The sequence below is a fragment of the Schistocerca nitens genome, chromosome 1, assembly GCF_023898315.1.
Source record: "Schistocerca nitens isolate TAMUIC-IGC-003100 chromosome 1, iqSchNite1.1, whole genome shotgun sequence".
NCBI classification, from domain to species: domain Eukaryota; kingdom Metazoa; phylum Arthropoda; class Insecta; order Orthoptera; family Acrididae; genus Schistocerca; species Schistocerca nitens.
The window spans coordinates 1,143,237,056-1,143,257,237 of NC_064614.1; the positions used below are offsets into that span (position 1 = coordinate 1,143,237,056).

General features: G+C 44.3%; 1 protein-coding gene and 1 pseudogene across 1 annotated transcript in view; one reads left to right on the plus strand and one right to left on the minus strand.

Moving 5' to 3' along the window:
• The window catches only part of LOC126199623 (protein singed wings 2), a 418,405-nt gene that overhangs the window by 304,120 nt on the left and 94,103 nt on the right, over positions 1-20,182 (plus strand). The window contains exons 2-3 of the mRNA XM_049936552.1: positions 736-849; positions 14,124-14,280. Coding sequence (XP_049792509.1) covers positions 736-849; positions 14,124-14,280 — 271 coding nt within the window. The remainder of the gene's footprint in view (positions 1-735; positions 850-14,123; positions 14,281-20,182) is intronic.
• On the minus strand, positions 514-631 carry LOC126203410 (5S ribosomal RNA; annotated as a pseudogene).

A 20,182-nucleotide genomic window follows, 5' to 3' on the forward strand; every position in this document is an offset into this window, starting at 1 on the left:
GGTGACTACAATTGGGAGTTTGGATATTTTCTTAGCTTTACACACTGCACAAAAGAAAGTAATTAAGTTCATATTTAGTGCCAACATGTGAGCATCTAATACTTGTTTTCTTAAACAGTAAATTTTACGACAAAATGAATCGAGTTTTACAATAACAGTTATATATGTTCAGTGGAAAATGTTCCACCCACAAAATCATTTTCCTAGATTTGATTTTTGAATTTGTTGAACTCCGTCAGCTTGTGTACCAACGTTTCATCATGCTGTTCGTGTGATATGTTCACTTCCTACTCACAGCCACGTGATCAGCCAAAAACACTCCGTCATCAGGCCACAAGTGGCCCATCGGGACCATCCGACCGCCGTATCATCCGCTGAGGATGCGGATAGGAGGGGCGTGTGGTCAGCACACCGCTCTCCCGGTCGTTATGATGGTTTTCTTGACCGGAGTCGCTACTATTCGGTCGAGTAGCTCCTCAATTGGCATCACGAGGCTGAGTGCACCCCGAAAAATGGCAACAGCACATGGCGACCCGGATGGTCACCCATCCAAATGCCGGCCACGCCCGACAGTGCTTAACTTCGGTGATCTTACGGGAACCGATGGATCCACTGCAGCAAGGCCGTTGCCACTGATCAGCCAAGTATCATAACAATTCTAGCAGAGCGCATTTTTAGCGGTGCTCTACATACCTCCCGGCAGGGTTTAGCAGTGAGCTGTGCTTGTGGTTGCAGGTGGGCGGCATCGGTGTGCGGGGAAGAGTGTCCGGAGAAGGCGGCGTGCCAGCGGCTACGGGGACACCGCGTCGTCTGCTCCGGAGGGCTGCACCAGTTCGCCACGACCGCCGCGTGAGTAACTGCCAGAAGCACCGTAAAGCCGTTCTTTCATTTAGCAACTACTGAGACGGTATAAAAATAGCGCAAATGCAGTGAAACTGGACGAAGACAGTGTCTACAAAATAAAGGGTGATTTCCAAAGAGCAAACTTAAAGAAATCCATCGTAAAATACTCTTTTTTTTTGTCTACTGACTGGTTTGATGCGGCCCGCCACGAATTCCTCTCCTGTGCTAACCTCTTCATCTCAGAGTAGCACTTGCAACCTACGTCCTCAATTATTTGCTTGACGTATTCCAATCTCTGTCTTCCTCTACAGTTTTTGCCATCTACAGCTCCCTCTAGTACCATGGAAGTCATTCCCTCATGTCTTAGCAGATGTCCTATCATCCTGTCCCTTCTCATTATCAGTGTTTTCCACGTATTCCTTTCCGATTCTGTGTAGAACCTCCTCATTCCTTACCTTATCAGTCCACCTAATTTTCAACATTCGTCTATAGCACCACATCTCAAATGCTTCGATTCTCTTCTCTTCCGGTTTTCCCACAGTCCATGTTTCGCTACCATACAATGCTGTACTCCAGACGTACATCCTCAGAAATTTCTTCCTCAAATTAAGGCCGGTATTTGATATTAGTAGACTTCTCTTGGCCAGAAATGCCTTTTTTGCCATAGTGAGTCTGCTTTTGATGTCCTCCTTGCTCCGTCCGTCATTGGTTATTTTACTGCCTAGGTAGCAGAATTCCTTAACTTCATTGACTTCGTGACCATCAATCCTGATGTTAAGTTTCTCGCTGTTCTCATTTCTACTACTTCTCATTACCTTCGTCTTTCTCTGATTTACTCTCAAACCATACTGTGTACTCATTAGACTGTTCATTCCGTTCATCAGATCATTTAATTCTTCTTCACTTTCACTCAGGATAGCAATGTCATCAGCGAATCGTATCATTGATATCCTTTCACCTTGTATTTTAATTCCACTCCTGAACCTTTCTTTTATTTCCATCATTGCTTCCTCGATGTACAGATTAGGGGCGAAAGGCTACAGCCTTGTCTTACACGCTTCTTAATACGAGCACTTCGTTCCTGATCGTCCACTCTTATTATTCCCTCTTGGTTGTTGTACATATTGTATATGACCCGTCTCTCCCTATAGCTTACCCCCACTTTTTTCAGAATCTCGGCACCATTTTATATTGTCGAACGCTTTTTCCAGGTCGACAAATCCTATGAAAGTGTCTTGATTTTTCTTTAGCCATGCTTCCATTATTAGCCGTAACGTCAGAATTGCCTCTCTCGTCCCTTTACTTTTCCTAAAGCCAAACTGGTCGTCACCTAGCGCATTCTCAATTTTCTTTTCCATTCTTCTGTAAAAATACTTAAAAAATAATATTTTAATAGATCTGAAGTGTCATTTTTTGCACAATAGTGACCGGTTTCGTTCAGCTTCGGTACATCTCTGAGTCTGTTGAAATTCCTGTTAAACCTGATAATGAAGTTAAAGCTGGGGCGTCCACGGCTTGCCAAAGTCCGCGTGGGCCGCGTGCAGCTGCGGCCTCGGCCTGTTCCGGATTTGCTCGGTCCTTCTCGGAAGTGTTCGGGACTGCGCTTACTATGGCGGCGTGGCATATTCCGGTCGGCACAACTCTCTTCACATCGCCAGAATCGCGTTATCGGTGTTATTTATCTTATATCATTTGTTCGTGGTACGAAGGACGTTCACAGGTCCAGTGGCACATTTCGGCCATCTAGCGATCTGTCGTCACAAGCGTTTAAAAGTGAATGAAGAGAGGGGTGAGAATGTTCACTGTCTATTATGCAATCACATAAGCGACGGATACTGCAAATTTGCCATGAAACGATATTAAAGCAACCTGCAGAAAGAATTTAAAGGTTTAGTTGACAATGAAAGATCAAGAAATTATTACTGTTGACAGACAGGATTGAGTTGTTTGGGGGGAAGAGAGAGCCAGCGAGGTCATCGGTCTCATCAGATTAGGGAAGGAAGGGGAAGGAAGTCGGCCGTGCCCTTTCCAAGGAACCATCCCGGCATTTACCTGGAGCGATTTAGGGAAATCACGGAAAACCTAAGTCAGGATGGCCGGAAGCGGGATTGAACCGTCGTCCTCCCGAATCCGTGTGCTAGCCACTACGCCACCTCACTCGGTGACACAGGATTCATTTGTTCTGTACATCAAGAAGTTCTTTCTGCTAAATTTTCAGGCATACAGCACATGAGGAAATGGATGGTACGAATACTAAATTTTCTGAAATTGCACGCAGCTCTTCACTGTCACTTGCAACAGGTTTCGATGGATTTTTGCTAAAAGCTTGGAGACTTGGTTAAGGCAAGGAGCATGGCTACGACGGTTTTTCGATGTAAAACTCGTTTTTGTTGAGTTTGTGAATGAGAAATCAGTGCAGGAACGAAAATTAGAACAATCGAAATGGTTTGCAAACCTGGCATTTTAAGTGGACTTGACTGCACAGTGCCAACAGTAAGACATTGCGAGATGAGAAACAACTTCTTGCTGATTTGATGGGGATGCATTTAAAAACAAAATCGCGTTGTTGAAGTGACACGTTCTGACAAACACAGTGTAGTTCCCTAAGTTCACTGGTGTCAAAGAAAACGCGAGGTTTGAAGAATTCATTGTGCCTTTAAGAGAATTACAAGTATAGTTTTCTAAACTTCTTTAGGAGACTGCCAGTCGTACATCTGTTTTAGAGCTGTTTCCGAGACCTTTTGCCGTATCAGCTGATAGCGGCCCTGTACATGTACAGATGTAACCGATTGATCTGGAACGTAACTACAGTTTTAAAGACAAATCTTTTTTTACGTTAAAACTATCGAGTACTTCCTCATTCGTTTTCTCACTCAAAGTTTCCACGTGTGCATAATGAGGTTACAGAAGTGCTACAATATTTCGATGAACGTATTTGTATAAATGACCTTTTTTCGATTGTGACACTAAATAAGTCACGTTTGTATGTCAGCCTGAGTGCGAAAATGCATGAAATCGTCTGTGTCTGCACGTGTGCCAGCAGTCTGTACCTGACAAAAATTATGTCTTCAGAGACAAAAATAATTAAATAAAACTGAAAATTTGGTTTTTGTTGAGAATTTTTAAATACACTGAAGCGCCAAAGAAACTGGCATAGGCATGCGTATTCAAATACAGAGATATGTAAACAGGCAGAATACGGCGCTGCGGTCGGCAACGCCTATATAAGACAAAAAGTGAATGGCGCAGTTGTCAGATCAGTTAATGCTGCTACAATGGTAGGTTATCAAGATTTAAGTGAATCTGACGTGGCATTATAGTCGGTGCACGAACGAAGGGACATAGCATCTCCGAGATAGCGATGAAGTGGGGTTTTCCCGTACGACCATTCCACGAGGGTACCGTAAATATCAGGACTCCGGTAAAACATCAAGCCTCTGACGTACCTGCGGCTGGAAAAAGATCCTGGAAGATTGGGACCGACGACGGCTGAAGAGAATCGTTCAACTTGACGGAAGTGCAATCCTTAAGCAAATTGTTGCAGATTTCCATACAGAGCCATCAACAAGCGTCAGCGTGCGAACCATTCAATGAAACTTCATCGACATGGGCTTTCGGAGCCGAAGGCCGACTCGTGCTCCCTCGATGATGTCACGACACATAGCTTTACGCCTTACCTGGGCCCGTCAACACTGACATTGGACTGTTGATGACTGGAAATATGTTGCCTGTTGGGACGAGTCTCGTTTCAAATTGTATCGAGCGGGTAGACTTGTACGGAGACGGAGACAATTTCGTGAATCCATGGACCATGTACGTCAGCGGGAACTATTCAAGCTCATACTGTTGGAGTGATATGGCATCCCTGATACGTCTATATACGACTCTGACAGGTGACACATACGTTAGCATCCTGTCTGATTACCTGCATTCATTCATGTACACTGTGCATTCTGAAGGACTTGGGAAATTACAACCGGACAGTGCGACACCCCAGAATTGCTAAAGATTGGCTCCAAAAACACTTTTCTGAGTTTAAACACTTCTGCTGGCCACCAAACTCCCCAGATATGAACATTATTGAGCATATCAGGGTTGCCTTGCAACATTATGTGCAGAAGAGACCTCCACCCCCTTGTACTCTTACGGATTTATGGACAGCCCTGTAGGATTCATCGTATTTGTTCCCTCCAGCACTACTTCAGACATTAGTGGAGACCAAGCCACGTCGTGCTGCGGCACTTCCACATGTTTGCGGGGGCTCCACACGATATTAGTCAAGTGTACCAGTTTCTTTGGCTCTTCAGTGTATAAAACGAAGTCACATGCAGTAAGACTGTACTGACAATTAAGAGGTACATTCACGTGTTTCCCCCCCTCTTCCTCCCCATGCTTAGTGTGCTGTGACAGTGGGGGAAATGTGCAGCTAGGCTGAGCACCATAGCACTTGTGCCAGGTCACGGCTCACAAGTCGAATTCTTGGTCACCCCTGTCCTAAATCAAGTGCTCACCTGACAAAATGTTGGTCACCCCTTTAAAAAAGCATGCTCGTCGCTTTCGAGTGCCATAGATGGAGTAGAACTGGTACCCAGTGGACACATGACTCATGTCAATCATAGCAGTGAAGTCAGTTGTAGAGTGTCATCGCAGTAAGGTTGGTCGACGTGGAGACTTGACAGGTTGAGTGGAAGGCGCTGTCGGCTTTGGACGTGCCCATGACCATACCATGAATAAAGTTTCCCAGTTTGTTGGTGTATCAACACGGACTGTCCAACCTGTCTACAAGCCAATATTTACAGCTTGCAGTCATGTAACGTGACGGCAGAACAGTGGTCTATCCAGAGAGGATTGTCACGCCTTGTCACCGGCAGTCGATTTCAAACCCAACAGGTTTTGATGGTCCGTTTCAACCAATTTCCAAGTGAACGTTGCGAGAGCTAAACTGCATGCAGAGGACATTTAGAGTCGTCTACTTCACAGAAAGCCATTGCTCACAGTGGCACATAAACCTGCGTGTATACAAACGACACAGAAACTGCACATAATCTGACTGGAGGTGTGTAGTGTGGTCAGAAGACTCACTGTTTTCTCTTTTACCAAATGGTGCAAAACATCGCTGCTTCAACGACCCAGGTGTTTAACTTGCAGTATGTGGAGGGTGTAAGTCACACACGGCAATTGTCCAGTCATACTTTGGTAGTATTTCTTGTACCATGGCTAGGGCCCACTCACTCAGGGTACCGTTAAAATGAATAAAGTGTTTGTTTCAAGAATCTCGGTCGCGATATATTGTCCTTTTTCTCACGTCCTCATCATGAGGATGCTGTGGACTCTCTCGTCTTTCAAGATCACGTACAGTCGTGTTCTCGAGGTTCCATGCATACAGTCTTGGTTGATGAGCACATGGGCAACGTATCACACCCCGTCTGCCCCTTACATCATCACCAGATTTTAACCTCACAGAAAATATCTGGGTCCTTTTGGAACAGTGGATGAAACGTGCAAATCAACATCCTCGCAGTCTGTTAGCTCTGCAGGATCTAACCATCAATGAGTGGCTTCCGTTGGATATGACATAATTTAAGAAGACTGTGAATTTTTTTCTCCTTGAATTTCGTCCATTATAAAGGGTGGCGACGGTGTTACCTGGTATTACCTTATTGTCTCCTGGATTTTGGGAAGTTTTTTGTCCGATGTGCTTATGGTAAAATAAAACTGTGTATACCACACTGCAGGGCAACCAGTCACTTCGAAGTGCTGCAAACACTGAACCGAATCATAAAGATGCTCTTTCAAGACGCACACTGAAATACAAGCTATGTTCCCTATATAAATTGCAAGATATTTAAATTTTTAGTTGTTCATGATTTTATTGTTGTAACTTACTGTGCTGGTCCTGCGAACGACTGAAAGCAAGGGTAAACTAAAATCGTTATTTAACCGGGATGCATGCATGTCTACAATATGCCATAATGACAATGGCATCCTCTTGACTAAAATATTCCGGCATTTGGATCTCCGGGTGGGGAGTAATCAGAAAGACGTCCTCAACACACGTTCTACGGGTCATGGCGTGGCACGTTTCATCCATTTCTTAATCGGGTATGTAGGTTAGAGACTTTAAACAGGAAAATGGGTAGGCTGAGGTTATTTATAATGGGAATTAATGAAGTGCAGTGGCAGGAAGAACAGGACTTCTGGTAAGGTGAGTACAATGTTATTAACACAAAATCATGTAGGTGTAATACAGGAGCAGGCCTAATTATTGTCAACACGATAAGGATGCAGATAAGTTCCATGCAGAGCATTGCGAACTCATTTCGTAGTCCAGATAGACACGTTAGCAAAGTGCATCACAAATGTCCAAATTTCTTTATGTTGTAGCCATCCAATGTTTTATAAATCATGAAATTTTGTTATCTGTGTATTAGTTACTTGTGCACACTGTGTGGTCCTCCTGGCACTGATTTACAGTATCATACGTTTGTATTAAATTAGTTCGTTACTGCCACACTTTGCGTCACTTTCGTTTATTTTGACACAAACAGTTCTGTTATTGAACTAACACGGTTCTTACTGTGGGAAAAGTGTCACAGTAGACTTGTGATGAAAGACATTTCCATAATTCATTTGTGACGGGTTTCCCCACTTGCGTCAAGTTTACGCCACGAATTCTCTTGAATACGCATCTTCAGATTTACATCTCTCGTTACGTAGCCATCATTGTTTTTCTCGTGAGCTCGAACCAAAACTAACAGAGTGCATTTCAAAACAAACCCCCAAATACAGCAACAGCAGTTTTCTTGCGCTAATACTCGCTTTGCCTCCGTCAACAGAAGTTCACGCTGCGTCAGAGCCCAACTTTTTCGTGTGTCAATATTATAGTGCAGCCAGATTAGTCACTCGTAATGAGCAGTTACATAAACTGTAAAAATTTGTTGTATTACAGCTATATTTCGGTTGCCTTCTGTGTTTTTACTCAATTTATAGCTACGTACCTATTTCTGCTCGCATTCGGCTGGACGACGGTTCAATCCCGTCTCCAGCCATCCTGATTTAGGTTTTCCGTGATTTCCCTAAATCGTGTCAGGGAAATGCCGGGATGGTTCCTTTGAAAGGGCACGGCCGATTTCCTTCCCAATCCTTCCCTAACCCGAGCTTGCGCTCCGTCTCTAATGACCTCGCTGTCGACGGGACGTTAAACACTAACCACCACCACCACCTATTTCTGTGTTTGAATGATGCCAGATCGCAATAAAAATTTCGGAATTATGCTTTCACAAAGCCATCTATTGCAGAATACGAACAAACGTTTTTCGAACCGTTTGTGTCGAATTTGTTACTTTCTTTAATTGCAAGAATATGTTGTAAAAGCCTGTATAAATGTTTTCTTCACTGAATTACGCAATTATTTTAAAAGAATTTCTAACAGTGTTACTGGCAAAAGAAAAGATCAGTTGAATTTATGTTGTTACTTATTCAGCACCTTCAATATACTAAGTTTCAAATATACGCAGCCGACAAGGTTGAAAATGCATGTATGAAAATGTTAGGAATCCCTGATTTAGAGATAAACCTGTACTCTGATGATGATGATGATGATGATGATGATGATGATTGGTTTGTGGAGGGCTCAACTGCGCGGTTATCAGCGACCGTACATAGTCCCAATTTTATCAAAGTCCAGTCTATTCACTGTCGCTAATGATGATAATATGATAAGGACAACACAGACACCCACTACCCGGGCAACATGCGTTCAAGTCGATCGTTGATTCCTTGACTCAGTTTTTTTTAATAACAGAGAGCTCGCAGGGCTCTGACCGAACTCGCTGAGCTACCGTAACGGCTGCACTAGACTACGAGCTGCGCACAACGTGCACTCCGCATAGCACTGTGCAGTGTATGGCAAAAAGTAGTTCCCATCGTACCCTATATTAAAGTTTCTTCCCTTTTGCATCCCGCCTGGAAGGCGGCGCGTGGGTCTGCTCCTGTGATCTGCAAAATAGGCCGAATGAAGGAAGCGAGTAGGAGCAGGAGAGGTGAAGGACTTCGGTACTGCGTATAAAATTAAAGATGTTTACTATAGGCTAAGTTAATAAATGGTTACATAACAGTGGGATGATGAGCACGTAGGTGCGAAGCCGCATTCCCGTCGTAAGTAGTAGAAAGTCTCAATAGCAAGCCAACGCACACTGAAGTTGAAGCGATGTATCCAGGCCGTCTACTCTTGATGAAATGGGGAGAAAGCAGAGCGGCCCTCGTTGAGCTCTACAGCGTCGGCTGGAGGGCGCTGTGGTCGGCGTAGTTCGTCCGCTCTCGTAATGCCAACCTACGAGTGTGCACCTACGCTGTGGTATCTGAACTATCGATACCACATTCCCGTTCCTTTCGCGTACGGTTTGCGATAATGGTTCTGTGTGGGCTGTAGTTAATCTACACGAGCAGTCACATTAACGTCATCACCGCCTATGTTGGACATCAACGTCCAATAACCACTCACAGATGGCAGGTGGCAGCATTAGCATTGAAAGGTATCTAAAGCGTGTTGGTGGAGGGATTCGGGGACAGTACAGTCGTTGTAATGCGGAAATGGAGCAGTTTTTCTGACGTCCGAAAGAGGGTGATCATTGGCTTTCAGGCAAAAAAATGGCACCTTCCAAAACCGGCGCCGAGCCATCTGTGGTGCACCATGGGCCATACATGACAGGGGTGAACGACGGTTGCGGAGATGCTTTCGGCAGCGAAAAAATGGTTCAAATGGCTCTGAGCGCTATGGGATTTAACATCGGAGATCATCAGTCTCCCAGAACTTAAAACGACGTAAGCCTAACTAACCTACGGACATCACACACATCCATGTCCAAGGCAGGATTCGAACCTGCAACCGTAGCAGTCGCGCGGTTCCGGACTGAACCGCCTAGAACCGCTCGGCCACCGCTGCGGCTTTCGGCAGCAACTGACAGCCCAGATGAACCAAGGGGCTACCAACGGTGGTTCCTCAATGACCGTTCAGCGAACGTTGCTGCGAATGGACCTCCACAGCAGGCGCCTAATTCATGCACCCGTGCTGACTGGCCGTTCGTTGGCGAGGAAGGCTTTAATTTGCACAACAGTACCACAACTCGACGTCCACTGAGAGGTATCAGGTGGCCTTTTCAGATGAATCACGTTTTATGCGGACAGATGGCCGTTGGAGTGTACGGTGTGAAACGTCTGGAGGCAAAGACCCTGCAACAATCGTAGGAAGAGTCCTGGCTGGATGGCATTCCCTGGGTGATCTCGTCTTTTTAGAAGACATAATGGTTCAAAATGGTTGAAATGGCCCTAGGCACTATGGGACTATGGGAGGTCATCAGTCCCCTAGACTTAGAACTACTTAAACCTAACTAACCTAAGGACATCACACACATCCATGCCCGAAGCAGGATTCGAACCTGTTACTGTAGCAGCAGCGCGGTTCCAGACAGAAGCGCCTAGAACCGCTCAGCCACAGCGACCGGCAAGACATAATGGATCAACACAAGTATGCATCTGTCCTTGGGGACCCTGCCCATCCCTACATGCAGTTTTTTTTCCTCCCCAAAACGGCGTCTACCAGCACGACAGTGGAATGTGTCACACGGCTCGTTGCTCACGTGCCTGTTTGTAAGAGCACCAGGGCGAGTTTACCCTAATGCCGTGGCTACCAAACTCCCCGGATTTAAAGCCGATCTATAATCTGTGCGACCACTTCGATAGAGCTGTTCTCCTCATGGATTCTTAGCCAAACCTTTACGCAGGCAGCCACGGCGCAGGAGTCGGCATGTCTCTACATGGCTGTCGGTAACTTCCAGAACCTCACTGACATTCTTCCTGCATATTCGTAGCGGACCGCGGTGCAAAAGGTGGAATTCAAGCTTTTCACAGGGCAATGTGACTGGACAGTGTAATGTTGCTGCGGTCAGTACGGGAGCGATACTTCGTGGGTTGTAGTACATTCCTCAATTCTTCACTTACTATTGTTTCTTGAAACTTTGTTGGCAGGCTATCGTGGTGTCAGTCTTCAAGCGTCTGCCAGTTCAAATTTTTCAGCCTCTCTTTGACGCTCTCTCGTACACCGAACGAAACTGTGACCATTCGCGCTGCTCTTCTTCGTATATGTCTGATATCCCCTGTTAGTTCTTCCTGATATGAGTTCTATTCAGTCCAGCAATATTGTAGGGTAAGTATAAAAATAGTTTCGTAACGCATTTTTCCAATATGCTTCGAATTAACTGAAGTCTACCATCCGATTTCATATCCATGAAGATTGCGCCACACAGGTATTTTGGTGGGCGTAGCAATTGAATTGTAACTCACTGATATATTCTGTCATGCGATACTACATTTTTGTGTTTTGTGAAGGGAGATATCTTTCATTTCCAAGCGTTTAAAGCAATTTGCCGATCTCTGCAGCATTTTGATATCTTATCAAGATGTGGCTAAATATTTGTCCATCTTTTTAAAAGGTGCTTCGTTATAATTAACTGTATAATCTGGAAATGTTTGAGGGTCTTATTAATATACCCCGCCAGATCATTAACATAGAAACAAACAACAAGTTACTTCTGCATCTGTCAGTGTGTCTCCATCTGAGATTACGTGCTGGGTCCTCCCTACCAAGAAATCCTGTCTAGTCACATTTTTTCTTTTGAAACTCTTTATTATCAAACTTATTTAGCAAGTGGTGTTGTGATTCTGCGCCGGCCGAAGTGGCCGTGCGGTTAAAGGCGCTGCAGTCTGGAACCGCAAGACCGCTACGGTCGCAGGTTCGAATCCTGCCTCGGGCATGGATGTTTGTGATGTCCTTAGGTTAGTTAGGTTTAACTAGTTCTAAGTTCTAGGGGACTAATGCCCTCAGAAGTTGAGTCCCATAGTGCTCAGAGCCATTTTTTGTGATTCTGCGTCATATATGTTCCGGATGGCCCGAAATAATGTATCGATGTGGCTGTCTCGATCTATGGCTTTGCGGATACCATGTGAGAAAACTACAATGTGGGTTTCGCATGATGGTGACGTGGGGATCCTTGCTGACTGGCATGGAGGTAGTCATTCTTTTCTAGATACACTACATTTAAGTTCAAAATATGTTCTACATATCCCCGAATGCCTGTCAAAGATACAGCACAGCAATTTTGTGCAACATTTCTTCTGCCTTTCTCGCAGACAATTTCGATTAATATTGCATCATCTGTCGGGGCGTGCAATCACATCATTGTTCGTCCTTTCGACATTTCGGCCGATAATCGTACTGTCATCTTCAGTGTGTGCTGGAGACAGAATTGTAAGCACTTAATGCTATACCGTGGAGTAGATGCATGTTCGTCAGACATAAATCTGTTGGCAACAAGACCGTCAATCACACATAAAACTTTACGCGTCTAAGAGTGAAACACAGCAAGCGCCGTATCAGCAAATCCACAGTGCTTAAGAGATACGTGGTTTATTATTATTGTTATTATTATTATTATTATTATGTCCGCCCCTGGTAGCTGAGTGGTCAGCGCGATGGAATGTCATACCTAACGGCCAGGTTCAATTCCCGGTTGGGTCGGAGATTTTCTCCACTCAGGGACAGGGTGTTGTGTTGTCCTTATCATCATCATTTCATCCCCATCGCCACGCAAGTCGCCAAAGTAGCGTCAATTCGAAAGACTTGCACAAGGCGACCGGTCTTCCAATCGGGAGGCCCCAGCCACACTGCATTTCCATTTCTAATTTCTATTATTATTGCTATTACACTACTGGTCATTAAAATTGCTACACCACGAAGATGACGTGTACAGACGCGAAATTTAACCGACAGGAAGAAGATGCTGTGATACGCAAATGATCAGCTTTTCAGAGCATTCACACAAGGTTGGCGCCGGTGGCGATACCTACAACGTGCTGACATGAGGAAAGGTTCCAACCGATTTCTCATACAGAAACAGCAGATCACCGGCGTTGCCTGGTGAAACGTTGTTGTGATGCATCATGTAAGGAGGAGAAGTGCTTACCATCACGTTTCCGACTTTAATGAAGGTCGGATTGTAGCCTATCGCGATTGCGGTTTATCGTATCACTACATTGCTGCTCGCGTTGGTCGAGATCCAATGACTGTTAGCAGAATATGGAAGCGGTGGGTTCAGGAGGGTAATACGGAACGCCGTGCTGGATCGCAACGGCCTCGTATCACCAGCAGTCGAGATGACAGGAATCTTATGCGCATGACTGTAACGGATCGTGAAGCCACGTCTCGATCCCTGAGTATATAGATGGGGACGTTTGCAAGACTACAACAATCTGCACGAACAGTTCGACGACGTTTTCAGCAGCATGGACTATCAGCTCGGAGACCATGGCTGAGGTTACCCTTGACGCTGCATCACAGATAGGAGCGCCTGCGATGGTGTACTCAACGACGAACCTGGGTGCACGAATGGCAAAATGTAATTTTTTCGGATGAATCCAGGTTCTGTTTACAGCATAATTATGGTCGCATCCGTGTTTGGCGACATCGCGGTGAACGCACATTGCAAGCGTGTATTCGTAATCGCCATACTGGCGTATCACCCGGTGTGATGGTATGGGGTGCCATTGGTTACACGTCTCGTTCACCTCTTGATCTCATTGACGGCACTTTGAACAATGGACGTTATATTTCAGATGTGTTACGAGCCATCGCTCTACCCTTCATTCGATCCCTGCGAAACCCTACATTTCAGCAGGATAAAGCACGACCGCATGTTGAATGTCCTGTAAAGGCCTTTCTCGATACAGAAAATTTTCGACTGCTGCCCTGGCCAGCACATTCTCCAGATCTCTCACCAACTGAAAACGTCTGGTCAATGGTGGCCGAGCAACTGGCTCGTTACAATACGCCAGTCACTATTCTTCATGAACTGTGGTGTCGTGTTGAAGCTGCATGGGCAGCTAGCTGTACCTGTACACGCCATCCAAGCTCTGTTTGACTCAATGCCCAGGCGTATCTAGGCCATTATTACGGCCAGGTGGTTGTTCTGGCTACTGATTTCTCAGGATTTATGCACCGAAATTCCGTGAGAATGTAATCACATGTCAGTTCTAGTGTAATATATTTGTCCAATGAATACCCGTTTATCATCTGCATTTCTTGTTGGTGTAGCAATTTAAATGGCCAGTAGTGTAATTACCTTCAAGTTGCGACCTATAATGAGTCGGCCAGCGAGTGAGGAGATGGAGCTGTAACAGTAGACTGTCAGTATGGCGACCAGTGCTAGAGTCTGCCCCTGCCGCAGGCCTCGCGTGCGCTCGGTGTGGCTGTGTGACTGGCCGGAGGCGACGCTCGACCCCGCGGCGCTGGCCCGAGCCTTCCCGGGCGCCCAGCAGGTGGCGCTGCTCAACGCCAACGTCTCCCGCCTCTCCGCGCCGTTCCCGCCCATGGCCAAGCTGGAGGTGAGTGACATTCAGGGTTGTAAAATTACTGTAGACTAAGTGGTTCGTGGTGTGTCTTCCTGTTGTCATGTCCTAGTTCATGAACCACGGGCAACGTATGAGTGGCCAAGTAAGTGGTCCTGACAATCGGGATACCAGTTACTTTGGAATAAGGCTGGGCATCTCGGACATATTCTGATTCGTGGTCACCTTTGTGTTCAGACGGCAAAGACTACCAAATCCACCGGGTAGTTCCTCAACCGTTAGGGGTAAAACTCAATGGGACCCGGGGCAAGGCTAGCAACCTGCTTTCCTGGTACTTTAAATATGATGCTGGCAACAATCAGAGCAAAATGCCTCGGAACTTTGGAGGTAACGGAGTCCCACCTCTAATTGACAAACCAGGGACTCCTAAGATACGACTCGGCGAACGAATGGTAACGAGATGGGGAGCTATTAATATCTGTGGGGGCTACCCTGGGAAGAAGGTAGAGCTGGCAGAGGCTGTAAGATGGACGTTTTAGCTGTTAGTGACATTCGGGTAAGGGGTGAGAAAGAAGAGGAAGTGGGAGAATACAAGGTCTACCTGTCAGGAGTCAAAGCAGGAATAGCACAGTGGGATGTAGGGCTTTACATCAGTAAAGAAATGGAATCAAGCTTAGTTGCAATAAGGTATGTAAACGAATGACTGATGTGGATGGATTTGACACTGTCTAGCAAGAAAATTAGGATTGTGACAGTATATTCGCATTGTGAAGGGACAGACCAAGATAAGATGAATAGTTTTTATGACGCACTCAGTGATGTAGTTGTTAGAGTAAAGGACAAGGGCAGTGTTCTGCTCATGGGTGATTTTAATGATAGGATTGGAAATCGAACAGAAGAGTATGAAAAGGTTGTGGGTAAATTTGGAGAGGATATGGAGGCCAACAGGAACGGGAAACAACTCTTGGATTTCTGTGCCAGTATGGGCTTAGTAATCACAAACTCCTTTTTTAAACATAAGAACATTCACCAGTATACTTGGGAAGGCATGGGAACCAGATCTGTCATTAACTATATAATAACAGATCAGGAATTCAGGAAGGCTGTGAGGGACACACGTGTATTCAGGGGATTCTTTGATGACACTGATCATTATTTAATCTGCAGTGAAATTGGGATTGTGAGACCGAAAGTGCAGGAGGTCAGGTCCATATGTAGGAGGATAAGCGTGGAGAACCTTCAGGATAAGGAAATCAGGCAAAAGTACATAACAGTGATCTCAGAAAAGTACCAGTTAGTGGAATGCAGTCAATTACAGTCATTGGAAAAGGAATGGACAAGGTACAGGGACACAGTACTAGAATTGGCTAAAGAATGTCTTGGAACAGTACTGTGTAAAGGTAGAATGAAGCAAACAGCTTGGTGGAGTGACACAGTCAAGGCAGCCTCTAAAAGGAAAAAGAAGGCGTATCAAAAATGGCTACATACTAGAACCCAGGTAGACAGAGAAAGTTATGTTGAAGAAAGAAACAAAGCCAAGCAGATAATTGCAGCATCCAAGAAGAAATCTTCGGAAGACTTTGGAAACAGGTTGGAGACTTTGGGTCAAGCTGCTGGAAGACCATTCTGGAGTGTAATTAGCAGTCTTCGAAAGGGAGGTAAGAAGGAAATGACAAGTATTTTGGACAGGTCAGGAAAACTGCTGTTGATGCCTTGGGCAGATGGAGGGAATATTTTCAAGAGTTGCTTAATGTAGGTGAAAATACGATCAGTAATGTTTCAAATTTCAAGGTAGAATGGGATAGGAATGATGATGGAAATAGGATTACATTTGAGGAAGTGGAGAAAATGGTCAATAGATTGCAGTGCAATAAAGCAGCTGGGGTGGATGAAATTAAGTCGGAACTCATCAAATACAGTGGAATGTCAGATCTTAAATGGCTACACAGGATAACTGAAATGGCGTGGGAGTCGGGACAGGTTCCATCAGACTAGACGAAAGCAGTAATCACACCAATCTTTAAACATGGAAACAGAAAAGATTGTAACAATTACAGAGGTGTCTCTTTAATCAGTGTTGTGGGTAAAATCTTCTCAGGTATTGCTGAAAGGAAAGTGCGAGTATTAGTTGAGGACAAATTGGATGAAAATCAGTGTTGGTTCAGGCCTCTTAGAGGTTGTCAGGACCAGATCTTTAGCTTACGGCAAATAATGGAGAATTGGTAAGAGTGGAACAGAGAATTGTATCTATGCTGTATAGATCTAGAAAAGGCATATGACCAGGTTCCTAGGAGGAAGTTATTGTCTGTTCTACGAGATTATGGAATAAAAAAAATGGTTCAAATGGCTCTGAGCACTATGGGACTCAACTGCTGTGGTCATTAGTCCCCTAGAACTTAGAACTACTTAAACCTAACTAACCTAAGGACATCACACACATCTATGCCCGAGGCAGGATTCGAACCTGCGACCGTAGCAGTCGCACGGTTCCTGACTGCGCGCCTAGAACCGCGAGACCACCGCAGCCGGCGATTTTGGAATAGGAGGCAAACTTTTGCAAGCAACTAAAGGTCTTTAAGTAGATAGTCAGGCAGCAGTTAGAGTTGACGGTAAATTGAGTTCATCGTTCAGAGTAATTTCAGGGGTAAGACAAGGCTGAAACCTGTCTCCACTGTTGTTCATATTATTTATGGATCATTTGTTGAAAACAATAGACTGGCTGGGTGAGATTAAGATATGTGAACACAAAATAAGCAGTCTCGCAAATGCGGATGACTTAGTTGTGATGGCAGATTCGATTGAAAGTTTGCAAAGTAATATTTCAGGGCTAGATCAGAAATGTAAGGACTATGGTATGAAGATTAGCATCTCCAAAACGAAAGTAATGTCAGTGGGAAAGAGATATAAGTGGATTGAGTGCCAAATAGGAGGAACAAAGTTAGAACAGGTGGACGGTTTCAAGTACTAATGATGCATATTCTCACAGGATGGCAACATAGTGAAAGAACTGGAAGCGAGGTGTAGCAAAGCTAATGCAGTGGGCGCTCAGCTACGATCTACTCTCTTCTGCAAGAAGGAAGTCAGTACCAAGACTAAGTTATCTGTGCACCGTTCAATCTTTCGACCAACTTTGTTGTATGGGAGCGAAAGCTGGGTGGATTCAGGTTACCTTATCAATAAGGTTGAGGTTACGGATATGAAAGTAGCTAGGATGATTACAGGTACTAGTAGATGGGAACAGTGGCAGGAGGGTGTCCACAATGAGGAAATCAAAGAAAAACTGGAAATGAACTCTATAGTCAGGGCGAACAGGCTTAGATGGTGGGGTCATGTTACACGCATGGGAGAAGCAAGGTTACCCTAGAGACTCATGGGTTCAGCAGTAGAGGGTAGGAGGAGAGGGGTAGACCAAGGAGAAGGTACCTGGATTCGGTTAAGAATGATTTTGAAGTAATAGGCTTAACATCAGAAGAGGCACCAATGTTAGCACTGAATAGGGGATAATGGAGGAATTTTATAAGGGGACTATGCTCCAGACTGAACGCTGAAAGGCATAATCAGTCTTAAATGATGATGATGATGATGATAAGTAAGAATAGAATACAATAAGTTTTCAAATAACTTTGGTCATTAATGTCGTACCCTGTGTTACCAGTTCTTGGGGGGTGTTGCATACCTACTAGGCGTTACTTCATAACGAACACTCTTTACATATACGATAAGGGCCTTATTAGATTCCTCGAAATACCGGAAGTGATGGACTAACTAGAAAATGAATGGGGATACATAAAGGGTCGGGTAAACTGTAGAACACCTTACTTTTACATAGGTTCCTCTCTGCTACTTAAAAATAAACAGTCCTTACAACAGAATTGAAATTTTCAATCTTTAATTCGGGTTTAATTCGAAAATTAGTGACCTGTAATGTGAAACAGAGGGAGATCGCAGTAAAAATAAAGAAAACCATAAGGGCTTATCATGTAGCGTTAGAAAACGCAATTTACTCAACAAAAAGGTAAAAAAAAGAGAAATCGCAGAACGGCAATGTATCAAACGTCCCTTCAATACTTCGTCGAACTTAAATAAAACGTATCTTTGTTATTTATAAACAACTTTTGCATTTTACAATAATAACAGAAATCCCTTGTCATCGACCATGATGAACAACGTTCTATTGAGTAAAAAAAACAATAGTAATTGTATATGTTATGTGCTTATACATAAACCATACTTGAATTGAAAGTAGTTGCTCTGGTTACATAGCAGAAGTTACGTGATGAGGCAATTTTTATTACTTCAAAAACGCAATTAGTTTTCTGAAAGGGTGTAAAATACACAACGGACTAATACTGACTGATGTCTGGATCTAATTATGCGACAAACAGATAAATCAACAAACAAAGAGAAGTCGTTGGTTCCCAGCTTCTCCCTTACACATTCACATATGTTTCTTTACCTAACAATACTACCGTTAATCCTACCATTTACTACGTCATTTATGTACCGCACGGAACTACCAAAATTTAGTCTTGGTTGAGTGCAACTCTACTCACACTCTCACTTATCACCTGCTGTGTAACTGCACCAGTATATAGTACACCATCATCAGGTCCTATTCATTCGGATACCTTATCAACTACAATTTTTTACAACCCGATAGAAGCATTATTAGAAATTTAGGTAATGTATATTGCTGGTATAAGGTCAATACACGCTGGAGGGAGCGGGACAGAATGGAACGGAACGGAAGCCCAAGTCGCCTTCAAATGGTGGTGCGTCCACACGAGACGAAACGTCAACACGACATCATTTGGCTTAGGCTAGTAGCGAATGACGATACTGAGGTTATGACATACCATCTCTGACACAAAAAGTCAGAATATAGTATCAGCATTAAGTAAACAGCTATGATAACGTGCATTAACGTCCAAATCAAAATTAACAAATGGCTCTGAGCACTATGGGACTTAACATCTGAGGTCATCAGTCTCAAAATTAACAGCTCAAGTTCCTGCAAAGATCGTTGGCAAACTGCTGAGAAGTGATACTACAGGAGAAATGTCGTCCAAACATTTCAATACATGATAGGCTTTTGCTGCAGAATATATACTTCTTGACAAAAAAGGTGAAGCGCCCAGAAGAGCAACAGTAAGTGAAATGAAGTTTCTCAGGTTGAGAGGGTACGCGATGTTATTTGACTGATTACAAACTCGAGTCCTATTTGCAAACAACTTGGCAGTATGAGCTCCCTTATGAGTCTGACGTTGCACACACCCTGGTTTAGATGCGTGCACTGATTCGTTTGGGATGGGTGTCGTAATGCCTTTGTATCCTCTCTTGGTACTAGTTGTCCAACAACTGTTGTAACTGGTCCTTGCCATCTTGGATACTGGCACTACGATCGAGTTGAGATCTAACCTGATCCCACACAGATTGTGTTGGGAACAGACCTGGCTATCTGACTGCACACAGAACTACATCAGCATCACGCAGACAAATCATTTGGATGGATGTCATCCGCAGCAAGCGCAGATATATATGATTTGTCAATAAAAACCACCTTTTCTTGCTGCAATGTATTTTGCTTCTCCCAGACGCGTTTCGCCTTTTTCTTAAAGACATTTTCAGTGGGATCTAGATTGATACAGTTTTGTTTTGACATGTGATATTTGTAGATTATAAAACAGTTCACCTCTCGCTTTTTGCCTAAATAAGTGATCACTTACAGTTCTTCTCGTTTTTGTTTGGCATCTGCGGTTCCTGTGATCTCCTCGCATGCCGGTGGTCGCACTATAACTTCGCTTACGAGAAAAATGCACGTTTTCATGTCCCGAACTTTTTTCTTCACACTTTTTCATATTGTTTGTCGTGATTGCTCTGTCACGAGTTCAAAATATTTGAACGAAAACTGTTGTTAGTGCACTTTGTCTCCTCCCGT